This window comes from Antennarius striatus, chromosome 2 (genome assembly GCF_040054535.1).
Source record: "Antennarius striatus isolate MH-2024 chromosome 2, ASM4005453v1, whole genome shotgun sequence".
Classification (NCBI taxonomy): Eukaryota; Metazoa; Chordata; class Actinopteri; order Lophiiformes; family Antennariidae; genus Antennarius; species Antennarius striatus.
In genome coordinates this window covers 17,645,001-17,660,320 of record NC_090777.1, presented here as the reverse complement: position 1 = coordinate 17,660,320, position 15,320 = coordinate 17,645,001, and the positions used below count along the sequence as shown (strand labels likewise).

The 15,320-nt window shown below is 39.9% G+C and overlaps 2 protein-coding genes across 4 annotated transcripts in view; one reads left to right on the top strand and one right to left on the bottom strand.

The window, feature by feature from the left end:
• cntn3a.1 (contactin 3a, tandem duplicate 1) overlaps positions 1–2,851 on the top strand; it is a 101,270-nt gene extending 98,419 nt beyond the window's left edge. For all 3 annotated transcript variants that reach the window (XM_068328472.1, XM_068328482.1, XM_068328463.1), the window contains exons 21-23: positions 93–205; positions 787–955; positions 1,646–2,851. In XM_068328472.1, the coding sequence (XP_068184573.1) occupies positions 93–205; positions 787–955; positions 1,646–1,737 (374 nt within the window). In that variant the 3' untranslated portion in view covers positions 1,738–2,851. The remainder of the gene's footprint in view (positions 1–92; positions 206–786; positions 956–1,645) is intronic.
• Positions 2,852–3,766: 915 nt separating this feature from the next.
• Positions 3,767–15,320, bottom strand: part of si:dkey-178k16.1 (band 4.1-like protein 1) — a 51,034-nt gene continuing 39,480 nt past the window's right edge. Inside the window, exons 13-21 of the mRNA XM_068339448.1 lie at positions 15,151–15,306; positions 12,315–12,365; positions 11,602–12,003; positions 10,306–10,527; positions 10,159–10,218; positions 9,894–9,983; positions 7,931–8,011; positions 6,193–6,309; positions 3,767–6,063 (exon numbers count right to left, since the gene is read on the bottom strand). Of these exons, the coding sequence (XP_068195549.1) occupies positions 6,058–6,063; positions 6,193–6,309; positions 7,931–8,011; positions 9,894–9,983; positions 10,159–10,218; positions 10,306–10,527; positions 11,602–12,003; positions 12,315–12,365; positions 15,151–15,306 (1,185 nt within the window). The 3' untranslated portion in view covers positions 3,767–6,057. The remainder of the gene's footprint in view (positions 6,064–6,192; positions 6,310–7,930; positions 8,012–9,893; positions 9,984–10,158; positions 10,219–10,305; positions 10,528–11,601; positions 12,004–12,314; positions 12,366–15,150; positions 15,307–15,320) is intronic.

The following is a 15,320-nucleotide window of genomic DNA, read 5'->3' as shown; positions in this document are numbered from 1 at the left end:
TTGTTCTGGACTTCGCTGTTTATTGACCGGGTCGTTTGTTGTTTTTTCCTCCCTCTTTTTCTTGCTGTCCTACTCCCTTCATCCTCCCTCAGCTCCCAGTCAAGCTCCGGTCAAAATCATGTGGAACACTTCCAATTCCAAGGTCATACTGAAGTGGGACCAGGTACATGCCCTGGAAAATGAGTCAGAAGTGACAGGATACAAGGTAAGCAAATGGAGGGGTTGTGCTGCAGAGTGGTTGGGTCGTTTGTTCTGTATGAGTTCACACTTTTGTTTTGTATTCAGGTTCTAATAATCTACACACACATATTTTATAGAAAGATTATCTGTGACTGCTGAACTTCAAGTGTAGTGTGGCTTTGCTTTTGTAAAATTCTCAAGTCATAACCAATATGTCTACTTTACCCTAAATAACAATCCCTTGATAACCTTGCAGTCAACACTCCATTATATTAACCCATTTCATCTTAGCCCCCCCACCACACACACACAAGAACAAAAAGTTTTTTTTCTGCTCAATGTTGCAGTCATACAACATAGGAGGACATCCATCCTCAAGTCAAACTGCAGTAGAAAAGTCATGACTGAGGCATTTCTGTGCTCCTCCTTATCTCTGCTGCACCTCCTACTCTGGTGGTGCAAAACATGCAGATATCAACAGTAAGATTAATCCAAGTTAGATTCAGAGGCAGCATATCACATCTGGTTGAGCTGTCTAGAAGAATGGAATGATTTCATGCCAGGCTCCATGCTCTTATCTCCTTTTCCTTCTCCTGATTCCTGCAGGTGATGTACAGCCAGGACAAACACAGCCGTCCGAGTGTAGTGGAGACCAACACCACCTCCCTTGAGCTGTCGCTGCCCGTCAACCAAGACTATGTCATCCAGATTAAACCCTTCAGTGAGGGAGGCGAGGGCAGCAGCAGCCGCCAGATTACCATTCCCAAGATAGCAGGTGGGCCAAAGATAGAAAACATTAAAAAAAAAACCTGAGCATGTGCGAGAGGTATGAATGACAGGATGGTATGAGAAATACACTACAAGCCTTCTGTCTTCATGACAGAAGCTTTGTTAAAATGCTTGAGCAAAGAAATCACTATATTTCACTATCAATCAATGGAATTATAAGATGTAGCTGTATTCAGGCTGTCCTATGTTGGTCAGCTTCCATCTCTCTTCAATGCGCTTCTCCTGTTAGATGTTATCGGCTTCAAAAGAGCCTTTTCTCTACCTCTTATCAACAGATGTAGAAATAGTGTATGTATCAAACAATGAAATGTACTCAGACATGCAAATAATATTCCCACCAGCTGGTTGCTAAAGAACTGATATTTTATTGTTAGTTAAACTGTGTTTGCTGCCCACTCTCCTCTGCAAATTAGCTCTGTGAAAGTCAGCTCACAATTGTGTGGAGTGTTCCAGTGCCATCTAGTGGTAGACCTATTTACTCACACCTCTCTAGTGCTTTGTACTGAATGCATTCTAGATTGTGAAGCTTTTCTATTTTGTTTTTGGGTATTTTTTGGCTTGCTTGTTTATATGGTTTACTGTAATCTTTCATGTAGGTCCTAAATCTTGACCACACCAGATATAAAGAAGACAACATCAAACCGCTGCTGAATTTGTATTTGCTTGTTTGTTTCAGGTTCCATGGCTGTGGGCGCTGCCCCTGACTTCTCTGCATTCCCCCTGGTCAACCTTGCAGCATTAATCCTCACAGCCAGGACTACACTATGACAAAGTCTGCAGGAACTGTGCATTACAGCTGCTTATTATGTGGAGAAACAGCAGGTTAAAGACAAGAGACTGACAGCCACATTTCCACCTTCCTCCAGTCCTACCCCACTGTGTCTTTTGTTTTCTTTTTACAGCAATCTTTTTGAGGCTCTTTTAAAAGTTGCTTTTCTGGACTTGTCACTGGACTGCAGTCTCTGAAGAAATTTATCTTTGCTCTCTTCTAACCAATGGATATTCTCATGTGGTTTTAACCTCGGAAGCCCAGTGGTGTGTGATGCACTGAAGGAATTTTGTGTATGTTGTCACTGTGGGACTGTGCAGTTGCTGTTTAATAGAAATGTACCTCTGAACTTTTTGAAATTGGTGATCAAGGAGACCTGAAACATTGCTCATTGAGTAAACTTGTATTTAAGAAATGTTTGTCTCTTTTTGGAAAACTCCTGCACTGTCTAAGGACAACTCCTCCCACTAATCCCATCACCAGAATGTGGGACCTTTCTAACTCTGTCTGGAGTTTTTCATGCTCATATGTTTGAATGAATTACATCAGAATCTCTGCATTGCTGTGAAGCTTCTGTTACCAAAGGTATTGAGCCAAGGCTTGGTTCCACCTGCAGTGTCATGAGAAAATGCAACGTCTACACGCCCAGTTTGGCTTCCATTGTGAACTGTAGTCTTGTGTTGATGTCTTACCTCTCTCCTCCATGATACGCTGAGCAGCGTGAACCGCATTGATTTATAATGTATTTTGAAATCCTCAGGTCCCAAATGAGCCTTAAGTCCTATGATTATTACCCAGACATTTCTACTTTTTGTTTCATCCATTTAATTTATTGATTACGGATTCTATTGTAGTGTAAGTTCAGAGACTCTTTTCTTTTAGATTATATTTTTGTTTCAGGCTCAAATTCAACACGCCTTTCTCCTCCTTCCTTCATGGTGAGAATTGTAATACAGTACAAGTGACATTACGTTTCTGACTTTTTGATCGTTGCTTCATACAAATTAGGGATGGGATTTTACTGTTCAGCCGCAGTTTGGCATGAGATTGGTCTATGTGTGTACCTGCATTGTTTAGGATGTCTGAATGGATCAACCTGCTTTTAATAAACATAACTCCATTTTTCTGCTTTTTCTCCTGTCATGTCAGAAAAGAGGTCAAGACTTAATCATGCCATATGAAGTGAAACCCCCAATGGCTTTATTTAGATGGTTTACTTCTCAAAAAAAACAACAACCCCCCCCCACAAAACAATAGCGGACCATAAGGTAGGATTGTCAATTGCCTTTTTCCAAGGTCGAGAATAGGTTCATACTTTTATGTGAATAAAGTAGGAACAGGACAGAATATAAAGCCCACATTGTATACTTCATAGTCTGCTTTCACTTTGCTCTACGTTACATAAACTTGGACCACTATTATAAATTAGAGTCCAAATTAGGAGTCCAACCATTATGAACACGAACTCTCAGCCATCTCTTAATAACATTCCACTCAGTTTGGGGCTTCTTGTTATCACAGATCAGGACCTTATCTGGTAATTGCAGAAAGTTCATATTTACCTTTAAGCATTTGTGTAAACTCTCAACATTGTCTTACTGCCACAAAAGTAAGGTCTTTTTCATGGATATTCCTGATCAGCATTTTGCCAATAGACAGAAAAATGTGTAATCATTACACAGAGCTATTCCTGTAAACTCTGAATTTGTCCTCTTAGGATTATAGTTAATTTCATATTTGAACATCTGTGTTTCACTGCAGTAACTTCAGAATGTAACGGTTTTCTCCTCAGTGCTTGAGCAGAAACTGATTTAACAAGGCCTTTTATAAGAAACAGAACATGTAATAAAATTAAAGCCTCCATTTTTGTGGCTTTTTTTTTTAAATGAAGAAATCCAGTAGCTGTATTATCACCAGGCACACAGGCCAAAGATTCACAGCTCTGATAAGAAAAACACATTTTGAAGAGACCAGACAAGGAGTTTCCTTCATTTCTTGTTCTTTTCTGTCTCTTCTTTATTGGTTTCAAAGGAATGCAAGTACAATGTACAACAAAGACACAGCACCAAACAATGGAGAGTAGCAGAGCAGGAGAGTTGAAGCTCCCAAGCAGGAGGAGGAGGGCGCTGTACAGTGAGGATAAGGCTACGTTTAAGGGTCAACCGGAGGTCATCCCATCACACCTGCCAAATGTCTGTGATTAATCACAGTCTGGTTATTACTTTTCTGATCTCTGTGGGTAGACCGTTTGTTGAAGATGAGTTTGACCAAAAATGTTTATCCGAGGGTGATTTAGATCCTTTTTTCCCCCCTTACTTACGAATGGTAAGGCCTTTAACTGCATATGTGAGGGTGACTGGTGCCCCCTAGTGTACCTCAATTGCATCACGAATAACTTCGCAATCCACCAAATAATCAGTACAATGCATGTGGGGCTGCATTTTCGCCATCGTCCAGTTTTAGGCCCACATTCACGATTAATCATAACTGGAAAGGATTTTGGTGCCGAATATGAAAAACAGTGGAATTCACACAACACATGGTAACACTGACAGCAAAGTCTGGTATCAGAAAGTCATACCCAAGTAAAAACCTGAAATTTTAAACAATTCACTGCTGCACATCTTTTGATTAAAAAAACCCCCAACATATTAAGACACGATAATTAAAGGGAGACCTAACTACATCAAGTTTATATATTTGGCTTTCTGGCACTTCTGTAATTGAAAGTAGCTTGGTCATATTAAATAAATTCATACAAAATTGGCATTTAAACAATTGGACTTCTACCTTTATTGGCACACTACATGTCTATGGCATAACAATTATGTACCAAATGACACAAAACTACGAGTGCTGCTGCTCCTACTGAGTTTTTTTTCCAGAACACTAGAATATCCGATACCTTTTCCGCAGCCTATGAATCAATCGGGTGCACATTAAACAGCCAGCAAAATGTCAGTTACTTAAAGTGAATGGATTCTTTTGAGGCAATGTACCTAAATTAATTAAATAGTAACACAGATGAATGGATTATTTGCTTGATATTCCTCAAATCAAGTGATTTGTCATCATTTCCTTTCCAGAGGGTCAATATTTGGTCTTTACATTGTTAGGATTTTTCTTTTACTTTGTTTCTTTCATGATTCATCCTTCTGATTAGTATTAGTCAATACACTTTAATTACGCAAGAATTGCTCATGCAAACATTATCTTGAATGCTAGTTTTAGTGATGCAACAGGCTGTGCTGTGACCTGAAAGAGGGTGTGAGCTTATTCTATACTATACAAGTGGTGTCCTATCCATCTGAGTTCTGAAAGCATATCTAAAGGCTGTGAGGAGAGAAACTGGGCTCATTCTGAAACATCAGCATGCTCAGAAACTACATCATCATTTGAATAAACAGAACAGGTACACTGCGTACTGTGTATTAACAGCGCCTAAAGTCCAGATGCAAACACAGATGGTGTAGCACTGGAGTCGTTTCCTTTCATACATGCCACTCACACATCATGGTAAAATACACATTTTACAGCAGTAAAATCTCTACAGATAAAAGAAAAGGACGGAAGTATTGTGATCAGACTAATTTTTCTTGCTTTTGACTAAACTCCTCCTGAGGACCCACCTGATGCTTTACACTTTGTGCGTTCTCATCTATCAGTGTGAAGAGGGCAAGGGATGAAGATCATTTGTTAAGACTCAAAATAAAAAGTACTACAAAAATAATTGTTTCTGCTCTCTGTAAATCTTGCTGTTAATTATGCTTATCTTTCAACCGTGTAATCATTTTTTAACCATGATTTGCTGTTTATAATTTACTACAGCAGAAATGACACAGAAGATAAAATGCATGTGCCTTTTTTTCCTGACATTTCAAATTTTTTAATGATGCTGGTGGCTTTGAACAACTTTAAGGTTATCCATTCAAACATTTTGCATTAAGTCTCATTGAGCTGTGAGGAACACTTAAGCATGTTGTTTTATAATAGAGACTCCTTAAAGCTTTGGATGGATGTTTCTTACATGATCCAATTATTCTAAATGTTTGGTACCATATTGTCAGCCAACCAGTGACCATGATATGTTTTAATTATTTTTCCTGCAAACTATTTGCTAGGCATGAGTGAAGTGAAATTTTGAGATAAAATAGAAATGTATTTGAAAGGAGTCTTGTTTGGGTCTGAATGTGCGGATATATGGATCACAGGCTCCAAGCGAAGGCCACTGGCAGAAGTGAGTGGAGATGGTGTGTGGCGATTTCAGACTGGAGCACTGACAAATCTGGTCCAAAGGAGGGCGCTCTCATCTCAGGAAATCAAGACTGGAGGACAAAAAGTAGAGAAACGGTCTTCTCTCAACGTAAACGGTCAATCTCTCAACGTAAAACACTAAAAGATTTTGAGTCTTAATCTTAAGCAGATATTGTTTAGAGTAAAGGAGGCACCTTTACCTCTGACATACTATGTCGATCCTCGGAAGATGATTCTGTTTCCCTGACAACAACAGCCTTGGTCACCTGCATGTCAGGATGCTGCTGCTTTGCTTCTTGTATTGCAATGGCCAGCGCCTGCAAGGAAAGAATGAGGTTATTTTGTTTTGTATAAAATTAAACAATTCACTATCGACCTTTTTAGAAATATAGCTGCCAAACTCATAGAATAGTTTGATAAGATCATCTTCTTTTCCTTTCGTCTTTTCCCTTCAGGGGTCGCCACAGCGCCTCAGCACCTACATCTCTGCTACCTCCAGCTCTGTCTCCTGTCTTTTCCTCAGTGACACTGTCTCTAGACCAAACAACATCGCTGGTCTCTCCACAGTTTTGTACACCTTTCCTTTCATTTTAGCTGAAACTCTTCTATCACACATCACACCAGACACTATTCTCCACCCGTTCCATCCAACGAGGGATTTAAGGACATCATAATAATTACGGACATCAGTAAAAAATATATTAAATGTAGCAAAAAACCTCAGTGCAATGCACACTGTGTGCGGGACTGTCAGCGCGTGGTTGTGGTGCGTTACATTACTGATGTAAGGCTCCAGCAGCTGACAGATGTAATGTAACCCCTCTCCCCAAAACCTGTACCTTTCGTAGTGATTGTTCAGGCAATTCGAACGGATTACAGCAATCTCTGAATATTCTCTCGCGCCTGAGCGCTCTTCGCACAAGCTGTGCACCAAGATCCACCGGGTTCTCATGAAACGGACAGCCCATTTTCCAAGAGAACTGATTGGTCAGTAGGTGGGGCTGTTACACCTGCTGAGCTCTGATTGGTCAGTAGGTGGGGCTGTTACACCCGCTGAGCTCTGATTGGTCAGTAGGTGGGGCTGTTATACCTGCTGAGCTCTTATCCTGAACTTATCCTGCTCCGGAGCAGGTTAGGTGCGCATAGGTTACCGCGACAACGTAGCCCGATAGAAAGTCAGCCACCTTTATGGTACCGAAAAGCCAGGGTTAAGCCTGAAGTTATCTCGCTAAGCCGTAATCCAGCTTCATGGTACAGGCCTCTGGTCTCCTGGACACACAGTAGGTCTACCTTCCTTCTCTGCATCATGTCAACCAACTCTCTACCTTTTCGTGTCATAGTTCCAACATTCAACGTCCCTACTCTCAGTCCTATACTCTTGGCGTTCCTCTTCTCTCTCTTCCAACGATCACACTTTCCTCCTCTCTTTCTTCGATGAACAGTAGTCCGATTTCCACCAGCACCATGGAGGTCAACAGCACCGATGGCGGTCGTTGTTAACCCAGGCGTTGACCGATCCGGTATGGAAGTCATAGGTTTGATTCGCATGTTTGATTTGGCAAAAGTTTTACGATGGATGCCCTTCCTGACGCAACCCTCTGTATTTATCCGGTCTTGGGACCGGCACAATAAGACACTTGCTTGTGTCCTCTTGTGGCTGCATTTTCCTCTTGTGGCTACATAGTTTGGTAGAACAGTTTGGGAACTAGAATAGTTTGGCAACATAATTCATTCATTCACGTCATTCATTCATACTTCATTCAATCAGAATTGATGTACAAAAAAATCTACGCACAATATACTGTATTCAAATTCATAGCTTTTGGGCAATGTTGGAGCTCAAAGAATATTAAATGCTCTCAGAACTGGATTAAAACATGTCCAGTAACATGCATGTGGTTTTTCCTGACAATTCCAGTTGTTCCTGTTTTGGCTTACCTGCTCCTGGTCAACATCATCATCTCCTGTGATTATGATCCTCTTCTCGATCCTGGTCTCCGAATATCCTCCTTTTACTGTCTGCAATTTAACATGTTTCTTTAAACAGGCATAATGTTCATATTTGAAGCAATATTATAAGTACCTTTATCCTTCATTGTTTCCTTTAGAGTGGGAAGTCAGTACCTTATACTTTAAAAACTACTTAATACACACACCAGTATTTGTTTAACTAGATAAATTTTTATTTTATTTTATACTTATTTTTTTATTCAAAAAGCAGTTCTCTGCAGGATGAATAATACTACCACATTTCTTCTACTGCCTGCTCTTTTCCTTTTTTTTTTTTTAACTTTATTTATCCAGGTGAATCCCATTGAGATTACAAATCTCTTTTGCAAGGGAGCCCTGGCCAAGACTGCAGCAGCACCAGTTACAGTTATATACAGCAATTAAATTAAACAGATACATTATAAAACATACAATAACAGGGAAAAATCATCAAAGTCTAAGAAGTAAAGCAGGTACAGACTCCAATGGAATCTGCCTCCATACCCTTCACCAAATTTTTAAAATCCATAATCAAGCAAAGGGAGGAACGTAGCCTCAACCATTTTTTTCCTGGCAGCATAGGAAAAACAGGATTTTATTCTAAAATAGAAGCCGAGTTTAAGCTTAAGCTTCTTTAGTAGAGTTTCTACATGTGGTCTAAAAGTTAAATGTTCATTTAATTTAAAATACCTAGGTACTTGTATTGTGTCACTAGGTCAATCTGACTGCCATGCAGGGATTTAATGGTAGGAAGATAATCTGCTCTCATCCTAGCGTTAGAGAACAGCATCATTTTAGTTTTTGAGGCATTCAACACAAGCTTTAAGCCAAGCAGGCGTAGTTGAACGGTATCAAAAGCAGCCTGCAAATATTCGAGAGATTGAGCAAGGGTAGCACCACTGCAGTAAATGACAGTTCAATTGCTATTCAACTTAAATGCACTTGTGAAAGAGTCCTCATTGAAAGAGACTGAATAGAGTTAAATAACTATGATGAATATAAATGAATATAATTTTTTAACCTACTTCTAGACAAAAAGCTCCACCTTGTAATTCATGCCATTATCAATCACATATTGGAAGTTAACAACAATCCAATTGCCTTTAAATTCATTTTACTGGGAAGGTGATGACACACTGAAATTGTTAGCGATTAGCAAAATTAATTCTGATTGGTCAATTAAGGATCTGACTCTACAGACTTTTTAAGGAGGGAATTGATTGAACATTCTAATTTGGACTGCAAGGACCTTCTTTATGATGGTCAAATGCAAATCTGGCTGATTAACACAGATAACACCCTGATTACTTGTAGTGCGGGATGTCATGGAAAATAGCACTTTAGTATAGTTTAGTATATTGGAATTCCTGTTGGTAACTTTGTTCAATCATCTTATGAATGCCAGGCCTGTGCTGAGTCAGCACATTAAGGTCAGGGTTTGTATGAAGTGACTTCGCAGATCCTGTGGGAAATTAGGGAGTTTCTAATAAGCAAAGTTGGAAACAGTAAGGAGTGATCAAGGAAGATGTTAGTACATCTCAGACTGGATGATGAGCTGAAAGAGTGACAAACTAGCTGGTAAGTATAATTTGTTCAACTGTTGGACTGCATTGTTGGACATTTTGACATTTGGCTGTGTTAGCAAACCTGTCAACTCACTTGCATTTATTCATTAAGTCAGCCCATTTCAACACAGGTTTATACAATAACACAAGTGTTAGCAATATAATATGTGGTTCAAGCCAATGGTACATCGGCCAGTCTTGGATTGCATTGATTGCACACATTATGTCTGATGCCTTCATTTATTTGTATGTGACACGCGTGTTCCAAAAAGATATAGCTGTGGAGCCAAGCTACAAAACAAATTTTAAACAACACTGCTCTAAGTTTTACATTGGCTTTTGTCTACCTTGGAGACATGAGTGGTTGCCGTGGTAACATTTTCAGTGACAAGGATGGGTGACCCTGATGCCTCTCTTCCAAGAGTGCTCATGTGTACCTGAGAAAGCAGAAAAACAAACATCAAGATACGTACTGGAAAAAATACACATTTACACAAAATATTGATGACAAAATGAGACAATTGGTGTTAGGACATGGGGTTTGTAAGTAGATTTAACATCCGGAGAGCTGAGGGTTGGATTAGAATGGTAGAGGTTCTTTCTTTTACTCACAGGGGAGATGCTCTGTCTCGTGCAGTAAGACACTTCACTTAGTCCAGTGATACCATGATCCTGAAACAGAAAAGTTCAGCTGTATCACTTGGACATTATATTCACATATAAATATACACATATTAATATTTTAATCTAACATTATACCTGATCTGTGAACTCCACAATGGTTGTGGTGACCTCTGACCCGTTGGGCTGAGTCTCTGTCCGCACATCCGTTTTCCTCACAGTTGGTGTGGGTGTGACATCACTGGTCTCCTTGCTCAGGGGTGTGACAGCAGAGACATGACTGGTGTCTCTGTGCGACTGCTCCCTGTCCACTGACGATGACAACGGAACTGACCTCTTTGGTTTTTTGGGCACCACAGGCTTAAATGGAAAACAGAATGATTTTAGTTTTTAAATTGTAAATAAGCTTCAAAGTTTTTTTTCCTTTTATTTTATGTCACTAAGAAATTACAACATAAACACAGCTCTGAGTTAAAGAGCCAATAGACATGTTTTTATCTAATATACATTGATTTCACAGTACAGGTATAGTGGCTTTAGAATGATTACATCAGATTAGATAAATTCTTTCAAAAACTTCATGATCTTGTGCAAAAGTATCAAGGGGAAATAAAGGCCGTCTATCAATCAGGTCAGCTTGACTGCCTGGCACCAATTCCATTTGCTTTCACACCTCCATTTAAGATAACACAACTCCTGTGTTGTTAAGTGTTTACTCTGAGGAAAACACAGTGTTTTGGTTGTCTGTGCGACAGTGACAAAAATAATCTTCTTGAAAACTCCATGGAAATAAAGTTGTCTGTTTCTATTTACACTGAAGTAAGACTGGAAGCATGTTTTTGGAAGAAATTAAAATATGAGTAAAGCTCTTGATGCACACACACAATTTATTTTGTGCTAAAGTGATACACATTATAGTGTAAAAAAAAAAAAGGAAAGATAGGCAGGAAGGAGAAGTGAAAGGATGTTCCATCCCTTCAGAAATGCTTGAGGGTATAAAAATATTTCATTACAGCCACTCAGTGTCTTTAACACCAGAAGGCCCTCTGACAGATTTAACAATAAACAAAAGAAAACAACAAACACCGTGACAAATATTATGGGTGTGATCACACCACCATTTTTTCCTTGAGATCAGAGAAGAAATGTTATCGCTACTCTGTGTGTGTTGTATTCATATTCTCGCTGACCAAAAGCTGCACAACGAAATAGAGCATGTAAGAGGCTTGCTTGGTCACCTGCTCCCTTTGGAAGCCCGTCAGACTTGACTTGAACATTGAGCAGCACTAAGAGGGACATCCGATGATTTTATAGAATACGGGACTAGGAAAATAATGCAGTCTCTTTTATTTCCTGTGCCCGTCTACTCAAGCATTGTATAGTTTTAAGTAAAACTAAACTAGTTCTGCTTATTGACACTTGGCTAAACAGTACCTGCACATCGGGTCGTTTGACTTCTGGTCGGACATCTTCAGCCTGGCTATGCTTGGCTGGGGGGCTGTTAGTAGCTGCTTTGGACAGAGGAGCTGACACCAATGGAGGAGGCATTTCAGAAGGGCCCTGCTGCTGGAGCAAGTCAATGCCAAAGCAAAGACCCCCATCAGGTGACATATCCCTGTCTCCCAGTTCTGACATGCCCCTGGAGAACTCTTCCATGCCTGTGTGCAGGTCAGTGAGGATGGTGAAATCGACTTCTGCCTCCAAGCTGGACGTAGAGCTGACTGTAATGCTGGAACATTTCCGCTCAATGCCCAGGTGGGTTTCCTTCAAGTAGAGGATGTCATGGTCCTGGTCATCTTCTGAGACAGAGCCCAGACGTTTCTCCCATTGTTCCCTCTGCAAGAGGGTTTAGAAAAACATTTCAACTTAAAATTTCAGACTGATAACAAAATGAACAAATGTACTTCAAGTGGAAGAGTCAATTGGAAAATCCACTCTTCAGTTTTTCTACCAATATTAAAAATCAAGGTTGATTCTGAAAATTCAGTGGCATCAAAAATACTCTAAATGATGATAGTACATTTACAGCCTAATGTAGGTCTTCAATGAAAGAGAAATGGCAAAATTATTTCTATGTCCTTTCAAAGTAGTAAAAAAAAGGCAAATAAAAGCAGAAAAAAGTGTTAGATAGTGACGACATGACTCACTGAAGCTTCGTTAAGAGGCTCTTCATGTATAGCAGGTGTGGGAGGTGTCTCCTATAGATACAAAGACAGCAAACAATGTCACCTCAGAGACACTGCAACAATCACAATTAGCGATACTTTTTCACAGAAGCTGTCATGAGTGTAAATTGTATTACAAAAGGAAAAGAGCAAAAATGAACAATAAAACAGTTTTTTGTCAATGGGGTTGGCATGACAGTCCGTCTGTAGCAGGAGGCACGGCTTATTACACATTATTTGTAAGATTTGTAGAACTCCTCTTTGTATGTATTTAGAGAAGCTCACTGAATTCCTTGTATTTCCACTAGGGAGGTTGTGATTTCATCACCAACTGTTAAGTTACAAGAATATTTTGTTTTAAATTCTGTGAAATGTTGAAGAGGAGACCCTTGGGACGGGTGGAGCGGATTGAGATGTGGATCCAGAAATTTCATAGTAGCCTTTACTGAAGTCTGTAGTGTCCGAGTGACCCTTTAGTTGTCAACACTTGCACAACAAATACATGTATGACTGTTATGCAAGTCTATTAAGCTTGGTGCTGCTCTCATGAGCATGCATATTGGGTATAATACACACGTTGACGTCAATACAATGACTGCAAGCGCTATAAACAAAAAGTTTGGATTTTTCAAAATGACTTTCAAGAAAAAAAAGGTTTTTATATTGACATGACTTTCCTTTTAGCTATTGCTACAGAGGTGCCAAGGTAGAACATTTGCTTCAAATGCCCTTCTCAGCCATTCACAAAAAGGATGTAAATCATAAAAACAAAAGAAGTTTCAAGGAAAAATGGTGGAAATGTCTTGGACTCCTTGCAACAGCAGCCACCTTTTTTCCTGTGAGGATGTTGGAAGGAGACACCAGGTGGGATAAAAGGGACGCCTGAAGCTTAAGCATTGTGAACTTTGCTTAAATGCCCGAAGCGTTCTGAAATGGCCAAGCAGATGTCATGCTTTGCAGAAGGGAACAACAGAAAGCAAGAAGCTCTCTGGGCCAATCATACGATGCAACTTTTGCTTTCTCAAAACACAGCCACATGATTTCTGGAGTATGCGTGTGGTTTTTTTCGTTCTAGGATGGTAAACAAGATTTTCACGGTATCGCCTGAAGCTCATGCAATGTCTCACTTTCCGATGATGGACAAACAGTTTAGAATGCAGTTTACCGCTTGCTTCCTCTTAGCTGTCTCTTGGCTGGCCATCCTGTGGTGGCTGTTCTCCATGTGGCACTGTCTGTCTCGGAACCACTGTGTTTTCTGTGGTAGCGTTCGAGGGAGAGCTGTTGGAAATTGGGAGCTAAAGAGAAGAGGCTCTTTAAACTCTGAGCTGTTTTGGAAATGATCCCCATGTAGTATGTCACCTCTTGTCGACTGACTCTGTCCTGCTACAGCTCTGCAATCTCTGAGTTCCTGTTGTCTAAACAGCTCTTTCTTATTCTCATGATGCAGTAGTGTTTGCAGTTGATATGATGCAACGATTTCATTTGGGGATTTAGCAGCTGACTGCACCACAGAATCACCAAGTCTCCTTTGTGTTTCATGGGAGCCATCTTTTGTTTTTGCCATGTGTACGTCCACATTTGTATCACAAATGTCTCCATCAGACCAGTTGAAAGTTTGAGCATTTACTACACCTTTGGCGTCTTTGTCCAAATACTTTTTTGATCTCTGTGGCTTAAGAGGAACTATTTTGGTAACTTCTGAATGTGAATTCCCTGTTTTGTTGCAATCTTTTACTCCTGCGGGGTTTGGGTCTTTTATTTTCCATGTGTCAAAATGCCTCATGTCACTTTCACTTCTAGTCCCATTGCTCTTTAGGAGATAATCCACATTAACTAGAACTTCACAGGTCTTTGGTCGATCTCGATGAATATTGTGCATACACTCAAAATGCTTCATATCGTTGTGGGTCGTTGCATTGTGTTTGTCAGGAGGAGATCCATATCCATTTTCAACAACATTCCTTGATAACAGAGAGTCGTGATGCCTGTTAGTTGTTAATGGCTGATCCATACGGTTCGTTGAGATTATTCCTGATGCTGTAAAGTCTGTTTTCTGATTCTGAGATGTTCCAGTTGCAGTTTTTAAAGAGTCCCAAGGTGTTTGAAATTTGTTAATATTTGCTTCAGTCCAAGGTGTTGCAGAAAATGTGCCTGTACCCACAGAAGAAATCTTATTCTTTTCCAATTTACAGCAAGTGTCCAGCATTCCTTCATAAGCATCCTGCTTGTCAATCAATCTGCCATCAATGGTCGCCTAAGTTGACATAGAGTAGACAGTAGCATTAGCCTAGCTAGACACACTGCTCTTTTATTTGTTATATCACTGTAAACCTATCAAAATACTGTGTGTGTCTTGGCAGAGAATGGGAAGGTTGAACAAACTGTTTTAAGAAACCCTGACGTACAGTATGTACAACTGCAATTGTGACTCCCAAAAAAGGAGGGATGCCCTTTAAAAGTTAAACATAAGATGCAGACTGTATACAAACAACTGCTTTCTAAATGTTCCCAAGGCCACAACGTAAAATCCTTCAAAAAGCTGTGTTTCAGTGGTGCACCAGGAGGTCTTTTTCATCACAAATCATGATATAAAATCCTGTTACCAATAAAACTAGTTACACCACTTCCAAATAGATGATTCTGAGGATTCCAGGGTTCTATTGCCCTGTTTAATTCTTTTTTGAAATGAGCATAGATTCACAAAAAAAAGTTGTAGTGGAATGATGACAAATTTGCAAAGAAATATTGCCAACTGTATTAGAATCAGTTTTTTCTTGTAATAAAAGGAAGTAACTTGGAAACAGGGTCTCTTTCTTACTGGTTTCCGCTCAGGTGTTCCTCCAGGTGGTGTAGCTGAGGAGAGCCTTTTCTCCCTCTGGGCCATCTTACTGTTAGGCTGCCTCAAGGCCCTCTTGAGTTCATTGATGCTTGCCTGATGCTTCTGTAGAACATCTTCTGGTTTATCCAAGAACTGCTGCTTACACAGTG